The following is a 14,490-nucleotide window of genomic DNA, read 5'->3' as shown; positions in this document are numbered from 1 at the left end:
TAAAATGGAATGTGTAATAATGAAACTCTATTCAGAGATTTAAGAGAATTACAGGGCCAAAAAGGTGACCGACAGAAAAATGGACACATCAAAAACATTTATTGCATGGGGTATAAAAATTTCCTGTTAGAAACATCAAAATAAAAGGTCCGATTGTTTAAACCAGGCTATTTTTAGCACTATGAAGGTAATTATATTCATAGAAATCCTTTTTCACTGGATGTGCTTTAATTTATTTTCCACTGTATTTTTATTTATTTTTTTTTTTTATTCAAATGTGCAAATTTAATGCCAGTTAACATAAAGTCAGCATTTTGTTTGGTTTCATATATAGTGATTTGACCAAACAACAAAAATTTGTTATCAATGAATAATAACTCTCTCACAACATCAAGTAAATCAGTACAATCTTCTCAGTTTTCATAAAGACTGCCAAGTTTCAACATGCTGCAAGCCCAACTGAAACTTGCCAAAAATTTTTTTGTTAATTTAGGTGAGACTTGACAGATCAAATTTTCATTTTAAGTTCTTCTCTGTCTAAGAATCAGGCAAAATGTGTATAAGGTGTGGTACCTTCCCTGAGTTTTTTTATAGCATTATACAAATTTTTATACCTCATCACCTCCAGAAATAACCAATATTTGACAGGTCAAATTTTGTTGAAATGCACTGTGTGGGAAAATTTCACTACCTTTTCTCCAATTTAAGTGGTAAATATATCTATGTAATAGTTATTTTAGGATTTATCTAAATAGCTTTGCCGTTGTTTTCTAGATGTACTGAATATCACTGAAGCAAAAAACACCAAATTGAGAAGGAGGTGCACCCTTTGCCCGACTCTCACACAGAATAGTACTTAATACCTCGTGACCTTAGCTAAATACTCACCACTTGAATGCAGCTTCAGGGTATAAAAGAACACAGAACAATACATGTAGTTTTCTTCAAATTGTGTTTTACGAATTGATTACAAAAATGAAGAGATAAAAATAAAACCATTGACCACTAATATATCTAACATGAGACATTACAAATATACAACAAACAACTAACAAACAAAGAGAGTAATAACACAAACACACACACAATAAAAACATTAAACAAACACGAACAAACAAAACAGCACTAAAATCACACAGAGTGGTACACCAACACTAAATATTAATCTGAAACAGAAACCAGATAAACCTGTCTTCAGTGACCATCTAAGGGAGAGCAAAATATGGTCACATTATATATAGGTTAATTTGAATTTACTACACAGGAATATCTAGATAAAAGCTTTTTAAGACTGGCTATTCCTACATACATGTGGTAGCTTTGACTATATATGTACCAATAATTTAAGGAAACTATCAACTGATTTTTATCAGGGGGCTAGGGTGAAGGCAGGATTGTGATTTCTCACAAGAAAATCAATGGGGAATCATATCTCTACTGCAACATAGCTTAATTTATGCATCAATCAAATGATGTATTACACAAGGATTCTCAAATATACATGTACAAGATGCAATAAATTGTAAACAAAACAAGTAGATAATGGATACTTGTCAAAAGATCATTACCTCACAATCATTATTATTCACTGACACTTCTTATATACATTAAAATGTGATATAAAAAAATGAAAAAGTATATAAACTAAAAATTGTAAAGATTTATAACCGCAATATCCAAAACTGATATGAAATTGGCAAGATCTCTTGTACTAGTGTATAGATACATGTATATAAAAAATTGAATATATAAAATGTACTTGTAAGTGTGCATGTTATCTCTAAAGATATTTTTCAATTCCTCTTGCCCACATTTGAAGTAAGCTACATAAATCATATATTTTCTTGGTGTGTGATGGGCTTCATATACATGTATTAGGTGGAGGTGATTTTGTACTACTATCAGTATTTACATGTTGCCATAGTAACAGTGATGCATTGCCACTCCTTGAAACTACAGTGAAACCTGTCTAAATAGAACCACAGGTTTTGTTCACTTTAGACAGGTTCAAAAGTACAGTACAAAACAACAGATCACAGGAAACAACAATAAATCAAGATACTGAGATAGAAATTTACACTGAGCTAACCGACTAATAATAATATGTTGAAATCTCAAGAGAACTTTTTTTTTCTAAACTTTCCTTACCATGACAGCAGCTTACAAGAAATTATTCAGTATTTTCTTGAATAACTGCCAAATTACCTACATGTATTCCTGGATACAGATTTTTTGGTTAAAAAGAAAAAATACATGGTTGTTTGTTCAAAGATTAGAGAAGTTCTTGTATCTTGGTTCATTATATATTACACACCTCGCTTTGTAACCCTCAATCATCAATCCCTAAAACTTTCATTACAATTTCCTCTGCAACTACTTTAAATATTACATCCACTTAATAATTTGACAGAAGCTTTATATACGTATGACATATCATGGGTTTTGATTTCATACTGAAGGAACATCAACTTTCTGTTTGACAACTTATGTTTATATTTAGAACATGTGGTTACTGGGATGGAGAGCATGGGTACCCTTTAGTAACCTTTACTCAGTTTTTCAGTTAAGAATTTTTAAGAGGTTGTCCCTGGAAGACCCAGACACAGGGTGGTACATGCCAAATTTTGTTTTCACAATATTTTTTATCCCTTTCAGATAACTAACTCATGTATTCTAAAAAAAATCTGAGTGTTGTTTTGCAATTCATTGAAATGAAAAGAATGAAATAAATTATATAGAAAGCAATACACAATTTAAGATAAAGGGAAATAACTCTTTGATTTGTTCAAAATTTAGCAGATTTATTGGGGAACTTTGAACAAACATATATATTCTGAGTCATCCAGTTTCAGCACAGAAAATCCCTTTCTTACATCATAATGATATTACATTGGAACAAAAATTTGGTAGGATAAAATTACCCTTGTATCACCCATATCATAGATCTGCCTGATTTCTAAATGGACTGCTGCTCAAAAGAATCAAACCTCAAAACCAACAAAAACAAAGCCTTCAACAGCAAGGGGAAGTTGCTTAATGTCTATTTCTATCTTACAGATCAAATAAAAAAATAATCTGTTTAATCACAACCATACAATAATAAACAATCATAATAATAACAAAAATCACATTAAACACTGACTTAGAAAAACGTAATGAAGTATAAGGCACTTTTAAGGGTCAAGGTGAATAAAATAAATAATTCACAATAGTAAAGCCACATACAATAATTTATTTAGGTTCTTATTAAAAAATTAGATTCTTGAGATTGGTCTTTAAAATTAACCTGATGAATTTTAAAGCCAATAATAGGATAATTAGTTGGAAAGAGTGAATAAACAAAATAAGATCTTAAGTGTCGAAGAATGCCTAATTTTGACAAGTGCAGTGCATAAGTTAAATCAAGTATTCTTGGCACAAGTGAATATATTCTGGTTATTCACGAAAACTAATTGATTATCCTATTCATTACATAAATTTCCTCCATAAACTATTGCTGTTTTCAACAAAAAATTTTGTGATTGGCTTAATGATATTTGTCTTCTGCTGTTTTGGTGGGAATAGGTCTGAAAGCGAAATTACCCAATTTATTTCACAGTGTGAATAATTAAAATTTTTACAAAGGGAACATTTGATAAATCACTGCTATCTGTATAATACTTTGAAATCCATCATTTGTGACAAAGAAATGCCTTATAATCACAAATGAAGGTAAATTTGTAGTTTCAATTGAAATAAACATACACAAACAATAATTTCATGTGACTAAGTTTTGCCCAACACATAATAATCATGATAAATTTCTTGGATCGTAGGGTTAAAATAATGCAAAATATAAATTGCAACTGAGTTTGAGGACTTATCTAAACATAAATAAAACACTTCAATTTAAAAAAGGCTACCTTTCCATTACAATACTGTAATTTTGCCCTCTAATTTTAGACATATTACTAGTTTTCCTTTCTGATAAACTTTAAGACTGAACAAATCCAAAACTAAAATTTGCAGTGGTTAAATTTACATAAGATGAGCTTGTGCAATAATTTTCAGCCATATGATCTTGATATAAGGATTTGTGCCAATTTGAACTGCATGAACTCTTTCCCATCAAACTTTCAGGGTCTGGTTCCCCATATTGCAATGTATCTGAGTGTCCGTAATACCAAACATTTTATCAATATTTGTTCACTAAGTTATGGCTGTTTTAATATCTGATAGTTCATTAAACATCTGTCATACAAAGTTTTCATCAGTGTTTGTGCAGATAAGAAATGAGTCCATTAGCCTGGGTTGTATTAATTGCTGATAGTCCACTGGGCTGATGTTGGTTGATTGACATTGTGAGTTGATCTTCCTTAATGCTGCCTGAGAGAGAAAAAAAAGAAAACCATTGAAAGTGAAAGGACAGTGGATCCAAGCATTCACCAGGGGCAGATCCACAGATTTTGAAAAAGCAGAATTCAGTCTATTATATGCTCATTTTTGCCAAAGGTTTGCACAATACTAACAAATTCTTTCCAAAAAGGGGGAAATCCAACCCCTGGATCTCCCACAGTCACTGTATTCTTTGAAGCTTTTCCAAACTAGTATTTAGTTTCATGGTTCCTTCATTCTATATTTTGTGCAATCACAGCTGGAGATCAATGGTGAAACCATAACGCAAACTTCATCGACAAAAATTTTTGAAACATTTGATTTATTTATCCAATCAAACTGATATTTGAACTTGATCTGTATTTTATACTTACTAACTATACAAATTGTGAAGAAAAAAAAATCATCTGGTATCTTCTAAAGTTATAATAAATAAAGCGCCAAGAGACAGACAGAGAGTACCACATGACAACTTGTAAATTTGTGTAGCTGGGCATAAAAATTACAGTATGTTGTTAATTTAAAATGTTTTAATTGTACTGGTTGAGGAATGCCTATAAGTACAAACTGATTTCTTTTATAATTTTTTTTTCATTATCATCAGACTTAAATAAATACTTACTAAACAGGCCACTAATACTGCCTCACTTTTGTTTCTTTCCTTAGCATCTCTACACAACTGTACCAGTCTGGGTATACCTAAAATCATATTGATTGAATGATCTTTGTAGTCTGAAGCACAAATAACAGACCAAATAAAGGCATATTATCCCATTCAGATACATTCTTTTGACTCGAAATTCTGAACTGATTTTAGGCCATCAGCAGAAAGTGACAGAACCAGAAACGAATGAACAGTAAATGATTAATCTGGATAAAAAATAGCAAAACAGAATCTGGTCTGGTTGTAATGAAATTACTGCATATGTTTGTAACAGTATTCATTGCTACGAGTTATTACTGCATGCTTTTCTACATCTTTATCAATGGCTTTCAAGCAATGCCTTGAAGCTCTCAATATCAAAAACTTTAGTGTTGTAAAACATGCAATATGAAAATATGAACATGACATGAAATAATCTGTATTTATTATTCATGTTTGAAATCTTTGAATGCTGACTTAAATCAACATTTCTTGGATCACAGCCATTTTCCCAGTTTTAGGAAGTTTATGTCCAGTGCTTTCGCTTTTTATAGAGGGTCTGAGATAGTGTTCTAGACAGACAGTTTGGGGTAGGCACAGGTGCCATGTCCTTTTTTCATGGATTTTATAAACACCCTGCCCTTTTCTGTCAACTTTTCTTAAATAGATGTTAATGTTTGCATGAAGTGCCCTTAAATTTGCCCCTAACCTGCTTGAGTGCCATTTTTAGACCTGGAATATTTTGCGCTTTGAAAACTAAGAAGTTTTCTTAAGTAAGCCTTAAAAAGTTCAATGATCAATTCAATACCTGAGGATGATACTATGACTTTGCCAACTTCTTCATCCCGACACATCCTTGTTAAAGCAATGGCTGCCTTCTGCTGTACCCGTTCACAAGCTGATATCTCTGGTGCCGATTTATAATTTGATGGACAGATGTTTAAAAGTTCTAAACATAGACTGATTCCATTACTGTTTATAATACTAGGTCTACACATGTCAACTGCCACCATATTGGCTAAAACAGTAACAACCTAAGAAAAAGATGTAAAGTATAGTGATTTCTATGACATTTTGTTGTTCTATCAAAAACAAAATCCATTATATATTTTACCCTGTTCATATACGGACGACTTTGACACCCTCAGATCATTATCCAATCATTGCTGTCACATCACATCAGTTTACTCTAATTAAAGAATGTTTCTAATTTTTGAACATGTCATAATACCAAGCCAGGTTATACAAAATAACCTGGTTTGCTCAAAGAGAACCAACCAATCAGAATGCTACTTACAAATCAGATTAAATTATTTAAAGAATGTTTCTGCTTTAATTTCTAATGAGTGATAGTCCAAATATTAATAATTGATTTGTGATCAAAATGCTTCTTTTTTTTGTTTTTTTTTTGTGTGGCATTATTTGAATAGCAGTGTGGATCAATCAACGTCATAGTATCAAGCCAGGTTATACAAAATAATTTGGTTTGCTCAAAGAGAACCAACCAATCAGAAAGCTTTTTATAAATCAAGTTAAATTATTATTGTAGACATTGAACTACACCACCTCCTCTCAGGTTTTTTTTTTATAGTTTTATTACTTCATACGAAAGAAATGTTGTAAGATTTAGAAGAATCTACAAAACATGCAGCAGAATGACAATTTTCATAATGTTACAACACACATTTCACAGTAATAAAATAGTACCACTTGTAATTTTTTACATACCTGGTCTTTAGCAAATACAGATTTAGCTATAGAAGTTCCACATGCCTTTATAAGAATCCTAGGGGCTTCATACTGAGCTAGTATTTCACAGCCAAGACTGTCCATGAATGTAATATTAGCTATAGCTGCCGATGATAGCAGGAATATCTCATAAGACTCAGTTGTACTGGCCAAACCTGAATCATAAATACATGTACTCAATATATACTAGAGTTCAATATTCTCACTTGTAAAATTGTGAGTTTCCACCCAAAAATTAAGAGGTATATACAATGAAACCTTTTGGACTTTAAAATCTGTTTGGTTTTGACAGTATGGTTTACCCAGGTTCAAAATACATTTTTAAAAGGGACTTTGAAGTGTGTCTGGTTTGGACAGGATTTTGGATTATTCAGGGTTTGGTTTGGACAGGATTTGGGATTATTCAGGGTCTGGTTTGGACAGGATTTGGGACTATTCAGGGTCTGGTTTAGACAAGATTTAGGATTATTTAGAGTTTGGTTTAGACAGGATTTTGGATTATTCAGGGTTTGGTTTAGACAGAATTTTGGATTATTCAGGGTCTGGTTTGGACAACATTTTTTCAATTATTCAGGGTCTGGTTTGGACAGGATTTTGGATTATTTAGGGTTTGGTTTAGACAGGATTTTGGATTATTCAGGGTTTGATTTAGACAGGAATTTGGATTATTCAGTCTGATTTGGACAGGATTTTGGATTACTCAGGGTCTGGTTTAGACAAGATTTAGGATTATTCAGTCTGGTTTGGACAGGAATTAGGATTATTCAGTGTTTGGTTGGGACAGGATTCTGGATTATTCAGTCTGGTTTGGACAGGATTTTGGATTATTCAGGGTTTGGTTTGGACAGGATTTAGGATTATTCAGGGTCTGGTTGGACAGGATTTTGGATTATTCAGGGTTTGGTTTGGACAGGTTTCACTGTACTTTTATAGCAGATACAATGTTTGGTGGTTATCTTATTTATTTTTGTCCATCTTACGGTTCATTGATTTCATAGAAAAGAGCTCATTTTAAATTTTTTGTGTGCTCCCCAGTCCTATACAGAATCAATGCTAGAGTGTGCTCTCTCAATTTATTTTGAACAGAAATTCAACGCTGCATTATTGTCCCATGGGTACTTTTTCATGAGGAGTTTGATATTTACTTGTGAAGACAAATATGTGGAAATTTCATGTTACATTGTACCTCTCACCAAAAATATGCAATGTTGCACAAATCATTCTATGCCAGATAAGAAGAAACCTCAAATATTATTTTTATTTTAATTCTTCTTCATATATACAGTCAAACCTTGGTAGCTCAAACTCCATGGGATCATTGAAATGTGTTAGAGTTACTGGGAGTTCATTAAGTAAGTTCATTATTTTTCTGGATATCTTTCGGACATTGGCTTTATAGTTAAAAATTGCATACTTTCTACAAAGGTTTTATTTGTTCTCTGTTAATAAGTTTTTGGATAGTTATTTTGATTTATGGACATTAAAAATGATGTGTTTGCTTTTGAAAAACTTTCAGAGTTAAAGTTCCTTGGTCAATAATTTGTTTCCATCTAATTTTTTTATGCTTACATTATGCCAACTTTGGAACACTCTCCAACATCACTCAGTATTATGTTATATTAAAACTACCTAATTAGTGATAAACAAAATATTACCTGTAATTAACTAAAATGACACTTTGATTAGTGATAGTGTTTCAGTTTTGCACACCTTTTATTACCCAAGCTGACAAGTTCAAGTTAGTGTGGGTTATTCTCTAAGATTTATTACTGAACGGACTGACAAGTTGGTTCAAGTGTTCGAGAAATTAAAGGTTATTTCTATTAATTATATAGTATAAAAGTTTGGTACTTTGGATTGTGTTCGAGAAATCCCAGGTGTTTGAGCCATCTGAGTTCGAGCGAGTGAAGTTCGACTGTAATATAAAAATACCTAATAAAGCCCTGAGAAGATCCTCTAAATTGTCAACTAGGTCTGACATCTGTTGGTAATTTTCTAAACAAGGGGAAGTAATCTGTGCAATAACACCTGCTACTTCACCTCTGACCTTTTCTCCTACAGTAGTGTCACATAAAATCTCTATCAATGTCTCTACACCACCTTCCTGCATATAGGAATAAACTAAAACTTTATCACAGCAAATATATTTCCATTGTAACAAAACTTCGGAAAGACAAAAAACTTTAAAATAAGAAACCTACTTCATATAGTTAGCTTACAAATAGTATGATTTTGTAAACAATTAAATTTTCCTGTCTGGTGTAGACAGTTGGGATTATTCTCTAATTATTTAAATGAACTCATTTATGAATATTAAACTAGACACAACAAGGTTTAGAGCATAGAATTACATGTGGTAAATTAATGCACATGTTACCTTTTCTATTTCAAACAGACTCTCTGCAACACATGATATGGTGGCTAAAGCTCTCAGTGCTTGACAATGTGCAAACTCTAATGATTCAGTCCTGCAGATTTCTAACAAGGCTCTTACTCCTCCTTCCTGTGTTAGAAAAATAAAGGAGATATTAATTAAAAATTCATCATTCATTAAAAGAAACTAGCTGTAAGGCTGGGTGACATGCAAGATAATTTGGTTTTTCAACAAAAATAGAGGATATAATCATGAATAAGTTGCAGTATTCTCCCCACTCTGATATAATACTGTGCTTTCCATGCTTTTGCGATATTATAACACCCACGTCCTAAATTTACAAGCTTACCCTTGCAATAATGTAACACATATGTTCTCCCTCTAACCCTAGAGTAACTATGGTTCTCATTGCTGTAGCTAATGTTGCTGGTTCATTAGCTTCATCTAATGTAGTGATGATTTTCTGAAATGTAGAAATAAAAGATTAACATTACACTGGTCATACTTATTCCTAATATTCATGAAAGATGGTCACTGCAAGGCATACTGTAGTAGACATCAGCAATAGACCTTATTCAGACATAAACAAAGATACCAGATTCCAGTTATTGTAATATCAGCTTCAGATGTGATAATTTTTTTGACTTTTTTCATGTTTTAGTTAAGTTTACTATAATATTTTTCCACTTCTCAAGCATTACATACACTTGGTCTTGAGTTGACATTTTTCATCCTGGTGGGGAAACATTTCTTTAGTCTAAATGTCAAAGCAACAAAATAACAATTTCTTACTTTCAAAGCTGGTGATTAAAGATGCATTTGACTTTTTAAAAACTGGGAGTTGATTGAATTTCTGTGAGACTTTTCCAACCATTTAACATTTTCCAAGTTTCTACAGATTTCATAAGAAAAACTGATTCTATTTCAGCGTATTCTTGACTTAAATTAAGTCACCACTCTCTATGCTAAAATTAAGATCTGAACATGCTTACTAAAGCTGTCATGTTGAAATCTTAACTTAAATTTAATAAATAATTATGGAGAAATAATGTAAACCAAATATATGTTACCAAATATAGAAAGTTATGTATCCACTTCCATCGTGGACAGTGGGGAAAGGCAAGATGCAGCCAAGGTGTACTGTATGTCTAAAAAAACTAACATAATGCTAACAAACCTGTGTCATATGTCCTAAACAAAGATCCACCATTCTGCTGAAGGCCTGACCAAGGAAGGTTAGTTGGTTGACTACAGGTATCCTTGATGGATTCTCTTCTGACTTGGCAGTGGTACTGTAAGGTACAAATTGCAATTAAAAAAAAATTGAAGATGCCATCTTAGACAGTAAACATGAAATTGTAAATGTATAAGCAATACAAAAATGTCTAACAAAATCTTGCAAAAATCTGCAATAAAGAATGAAAAATTACTTACAAATATAGGAAGGCTTTAAGAATATATTTTTCAGTTCTCATTCCTCAGGTTGCATTTGTTGATTTTTTTTTTTTTTTTTGGATGAAACATGTATCCCATTAATTAATCTTGATGGTGTTTTATACAACAACTTGTGCTCAAATTATCTTGACATAAAATTGGTGTTGTGCAATGAGTTAAAATTGTCAACTGATTATCTATTACCATTGGTTAATGGGGGGGGGCGACTGATTGTCTATTCCAATAAGTAAAGGTGAGCCAACTGATTATCCATTGTTATCGTTGTTATATATCTTCTGCTAAAAACCTTACTACAGTTTAGCATAGTTTTCATAGCATAGCAAGCCAATAAAGGAAGGCAAGTTAACAATAATATCATATATAAACTTACTTTTCCACCAGTTGAGCAAGCTTTGCACACTCCCCCATCACTACCTCTTGTTGCTGCAAAAGACATTAATTACACATCTAGAAAATGATCTGAAACAACACTCTGCACTTGCAAATGAGAACTATAAAAGAACACTACAATTAATGAATTTGGATGAGGTTAATATCATGATTTATCAACTAGAGAGAGCTAATAATGATTGAGGCCACAATATCGTGAGGGTTGATTAATCATGATATTAACTGAAATCCAAAGTTATCAATTGTTTAATCATATGACTAATCTGTCCCAATGCTTCCATCTACAACAAGCCCATCCACACCTTTCAGAATGACAATAGTATACTAAACGGCTAAATTCAATAAGGAATTCATCAATTGTTTACTTTTTTGAGTGTGTTTGAACTTTTTTGTATGTGTGTGTTTTTCTTTCAGTCTTTCCCTAATAAAAAAAATGTCATTGTTGAATGAACATAAACACTAAGTAAGGAGAGAGGCCATTGTCAAAAAAAAAATTCTTAATATATCAACCAATCAAAAATAATGATTTAAAAATAAATTATAGGACTTAAGCTGATTCTATATTTGGGTACACACTGAAGTTTTCATATAAGATGGATACCTCACATGCCATTTTGCATAGTGATCATCATAATTTGCAAAGGACCATTAAGTACCAATTGAACCAATCAAAAATGTGGTTATTTATAGTCATATAGTAAACATCTTTAATGAATATGTGTGCATCAATTTAATGCTTAAAAAAATAGATGACAGCAAAATAAAAATCTAAGTAAAGTGTTACAGCTGCAATCACAATTTAAATATCATTATGTGAGTAAATTACCATTGGATGTACTGTTTATGTTATTTCAAGTTCTCTGCTTGATTATAGTAATCTAATTTTCTACTTGATTCTTCAATATAATTACCTCCAAAATGTATGTAGGAGCATTAGGCATCGTCTCATTACATTCATGAATCAGTGAACGGATGTGACAGGTAACTTGAATTGTGTAGGGGTACACATTCTTCCATTTTTCACCATTCACACTTCTGTATAAAAAAAAATCATAAGTTGCGTGATGGCAGTAGTATTCCCTTGTATGAGGACTACCTTTTTGAACTTTAAAATGATTTTACAGGAGATGTGGCCTTAGATAAGATGTTAAGTATACGAAGGAAGAATGGAATATGTGTGTTAATGTATTCAAGCAAAATGGGATAACTCAGTAACATGCATGTCAAAAACCCACCAATCTGACAATACAATTTCACTTAAGGATGCTTTCTCTATTTGAAAAGACCATTATCTGATCTCTGCATCACTGGATTTGCTCAGAAATTTTCAATAGAATGTAAAAAAATGAGGTTTTTGACGGAATTATCTGCCCTTGAAATGTTCATTTTATGTGCATACGAGTTAAATTATAACTCAATTTACCAAAATGATATGGAAAATCTTGTCTCTTTTCCTTGATTCTGATAGTGCAAATAGTCAAATTCAACTTTAAATATGGTGGATTTTTTCATACGTTTCACACACTGCCTGATTCTTGCAGAGACTGACACAGAGGTGATTTTTACAACATCAACAAAGTGGAAATTGGCAAAATCGGAACTAAATATACAGTAAAAAAAGAATCATAATGATAAACTCTGAATTTGAAATAGCGGAATTCCGCTTAAAGCAGAAAAAAAAATCATGTCTGCACTTAAACATAATGCTGTAATATTATATGTCACCTCTGGCATGTGTTAACTATAAATTAAATGTACATTGTGTGTCATATCTTACTTTCCAAATATTGGTAAACTTGATATAAGAATGCATGCACCTACTTGTAAAGTTTAGAAAATTCTCCACTAATAAGATGAGATTCATTCCTGATTGTATTGATAGCACCTGAAATTATAGAAATAATAAATATAATTTTTTTTATTTTCTTATGATTATAATCTACAATACTTCCTGCTTATTTTGTCTCAGTGTTTTTTTGTTCTTTTTTTTGAAAAATTGAACTAAGAAAGACAAAATTCATGTTCACTCCAAAATTTTCATCAGGGACTCAAACATGACTATGGTTTAATGTCAACCAGTCTTCATTTAATATCTTGTTTGCAATGCACTTCATGTAAAAGCAGTTAATAGCAATTGTATAAACTGAGTTGGATTCTTCTAGCTATATTCAAATACATACTTCTGATAGCAGCTGAGTTGATGGCATACTTGTCCATGTGTTTGAGTATAGACTTTCCCTGTAAAACAGACATACATTCCATCTCCACTGCCCCCTGAATATCTAACAGCCATTGATCGACTGAATCTATTATGAAAGGTCGCCTCATGGCTACTGTTGATGGGGATGGACAGCTGTAAAAAAATTGATATAAGAACATACATGTATGTTTCCTAAATTTACATTATTTCATATATGTCAATGCTGAAAACTCAAATAGTTCACATAAACTTTCAATTTCTTATGTATTTACACCCCAATTAATCATGGGATACACCTTTAAAATGGATGAAATTATACATCAAACAAATGCACAATATACAGGTAGAACAAAGCTACGCCTTAAACTGAAATTTGATGACCAAATCGAGAAAAAGGAACTGATAAGTTTGTGGTTGAAATGATCAGTGCATCACTAGTAGTCATACCATGTCATACCTGTTATTCTGTTTATATTTACTGTGCCGCAGCATTTTTTATGAAATGCATAACAACTGGTACGCCTCTCAAGTACATCTTGCTTTAAACTGACTCATCTATGAAACAATATATGAAATAACAGTGAAGTCTAAGCAAATATTGTTTAACAAATAAATAAGTGACGATATATATAACTGATCATCAGTCTGATGCATGCACGCTTATGGAATACATATAAATATGGTAGAAGGTCAATTCGCCTACATTCCAGTACGGACAATTATTTAGAGGAACACAAACAAGGTGAAATAACTGAATTACAGCCTTGTAAATTCAGAGAAAATGACACTAAGGCCAATGGGAATGTACACTTAAAAAATGTACATGTACCTGGACTCTACAATTATACATGTACCAGAAACACCAAGATATCGAATGAAAAAAATTCGATCCAAACAATTTCAACTATACATGTAAAATATATTATTTTAATGAGTAGTTTTAAAATCGTAAGACTGAAACGATTTGGAATGCGCTATATTAGTTCATTTTAGTTTCCGGTCTAAATCCATCCACAATTTTCTTTTGGATGGTGTATTTTGAATGCGCGATGACAATAAATGACAGTATATTTTCTGAAATTCGAGAAGTCAGGTTCATGAGATATTTTTGAAAAGCTCACAATTGAACAAGGAATAGTTTTACTGCTATGTATAATCTGAAAATATGTAGAACATCTACTAATCCCACTTGTCACGCTTAGTGATTCTGTCATAAACATTGATGTTGTAAGGGGCGAAAACTACAATAACGTATTCATTTCATTCATTCTGATAGTAAACTTCGTGTTTTAAAATATATTTCTT

At 31.9% G+C, this 14,490-nt stretch overlaps 1 protein-coding gene across 1 annotated transcript; it reads right to left on the bottom strand.

Annotated features, from left to right (window-relative positions):
• Positions 1-247: 247 nt before the first annotated feature.
• LOC148613332 (protein inscuteable homolog) lies at positions 248-14,408 on the bottom strand. The gene is made up of 14 exons (XM_088586688.1): positions 14,307-14,408; positions 13,643-13,740; positions 13,166-13,338; positions 12,807-12,870; positions 11,897-12,020; positions 10,966-11,018; positions 10,318-10,432; positions 9,490-9,603; positions 9,144-9,269; positions 8,699-8,870; positions 6,746-6,921; positions 5,826-6,051; positions 4,997-5,073; positions 248-4,365 (listed from the first exon to the last, which is right to left on the bottom strand). The coding sequence occupies exons 2-14, from the start codon at positions 13,675-13,677 to the stop codon at positions 4,234-4,236; spliced, it is 1,587 nt and encodes a 528-aa protein (XP_088442814.1). The 5' UTR covers positions 13,678-13,740; positions 14,307-14,408; the 3' UTR covers positions 248-4,233.
• Positions 14,409-14,490: the final 82 nt, after the last annotated feature.

Source organism: Perna viridis, chromosome 6, assembly GCF_037379345.1.
Source record: "Perna viridis isolate PV_CMFRI_1.1 ecotype Kerala chromosome 6, ASM3737934v1, whole genome shotgun sequence".
In the NCBI taxonomy this organism is placed as follows: Eukaryota; Metazoa; Mollusca; class Bivalvia; order Mytilida; family Mytilidae; genus Perna; species Perna viridis.
The sequence above is the reverse complement of the archived record's forward strand: the minus strand, read 5'-3'. Positions and strand labels throughout refer to the sequence as shown.

Coding starts and splice junctions, on each gene's coding strand:
- LOC148613332 (XM_088586688.1), bottom strand. CDS start 13,677: ATGCTGCGGCACAGTAAATATAAACAGAATAACAG. Junction 11,019..11,896: donor CTCCTACATACATTTTGGAG/GTAATTATATTG, acceptor TGTCTTTTGCAG/CAACAAGAGGTAGTGATGGG. Junction 9,604..10,317: donor GTTTAGGACATATGACACAG/GTTTGTTAGCAT, acceptor TCTACATTTCAG/AAAATCATCACTACATTAGA.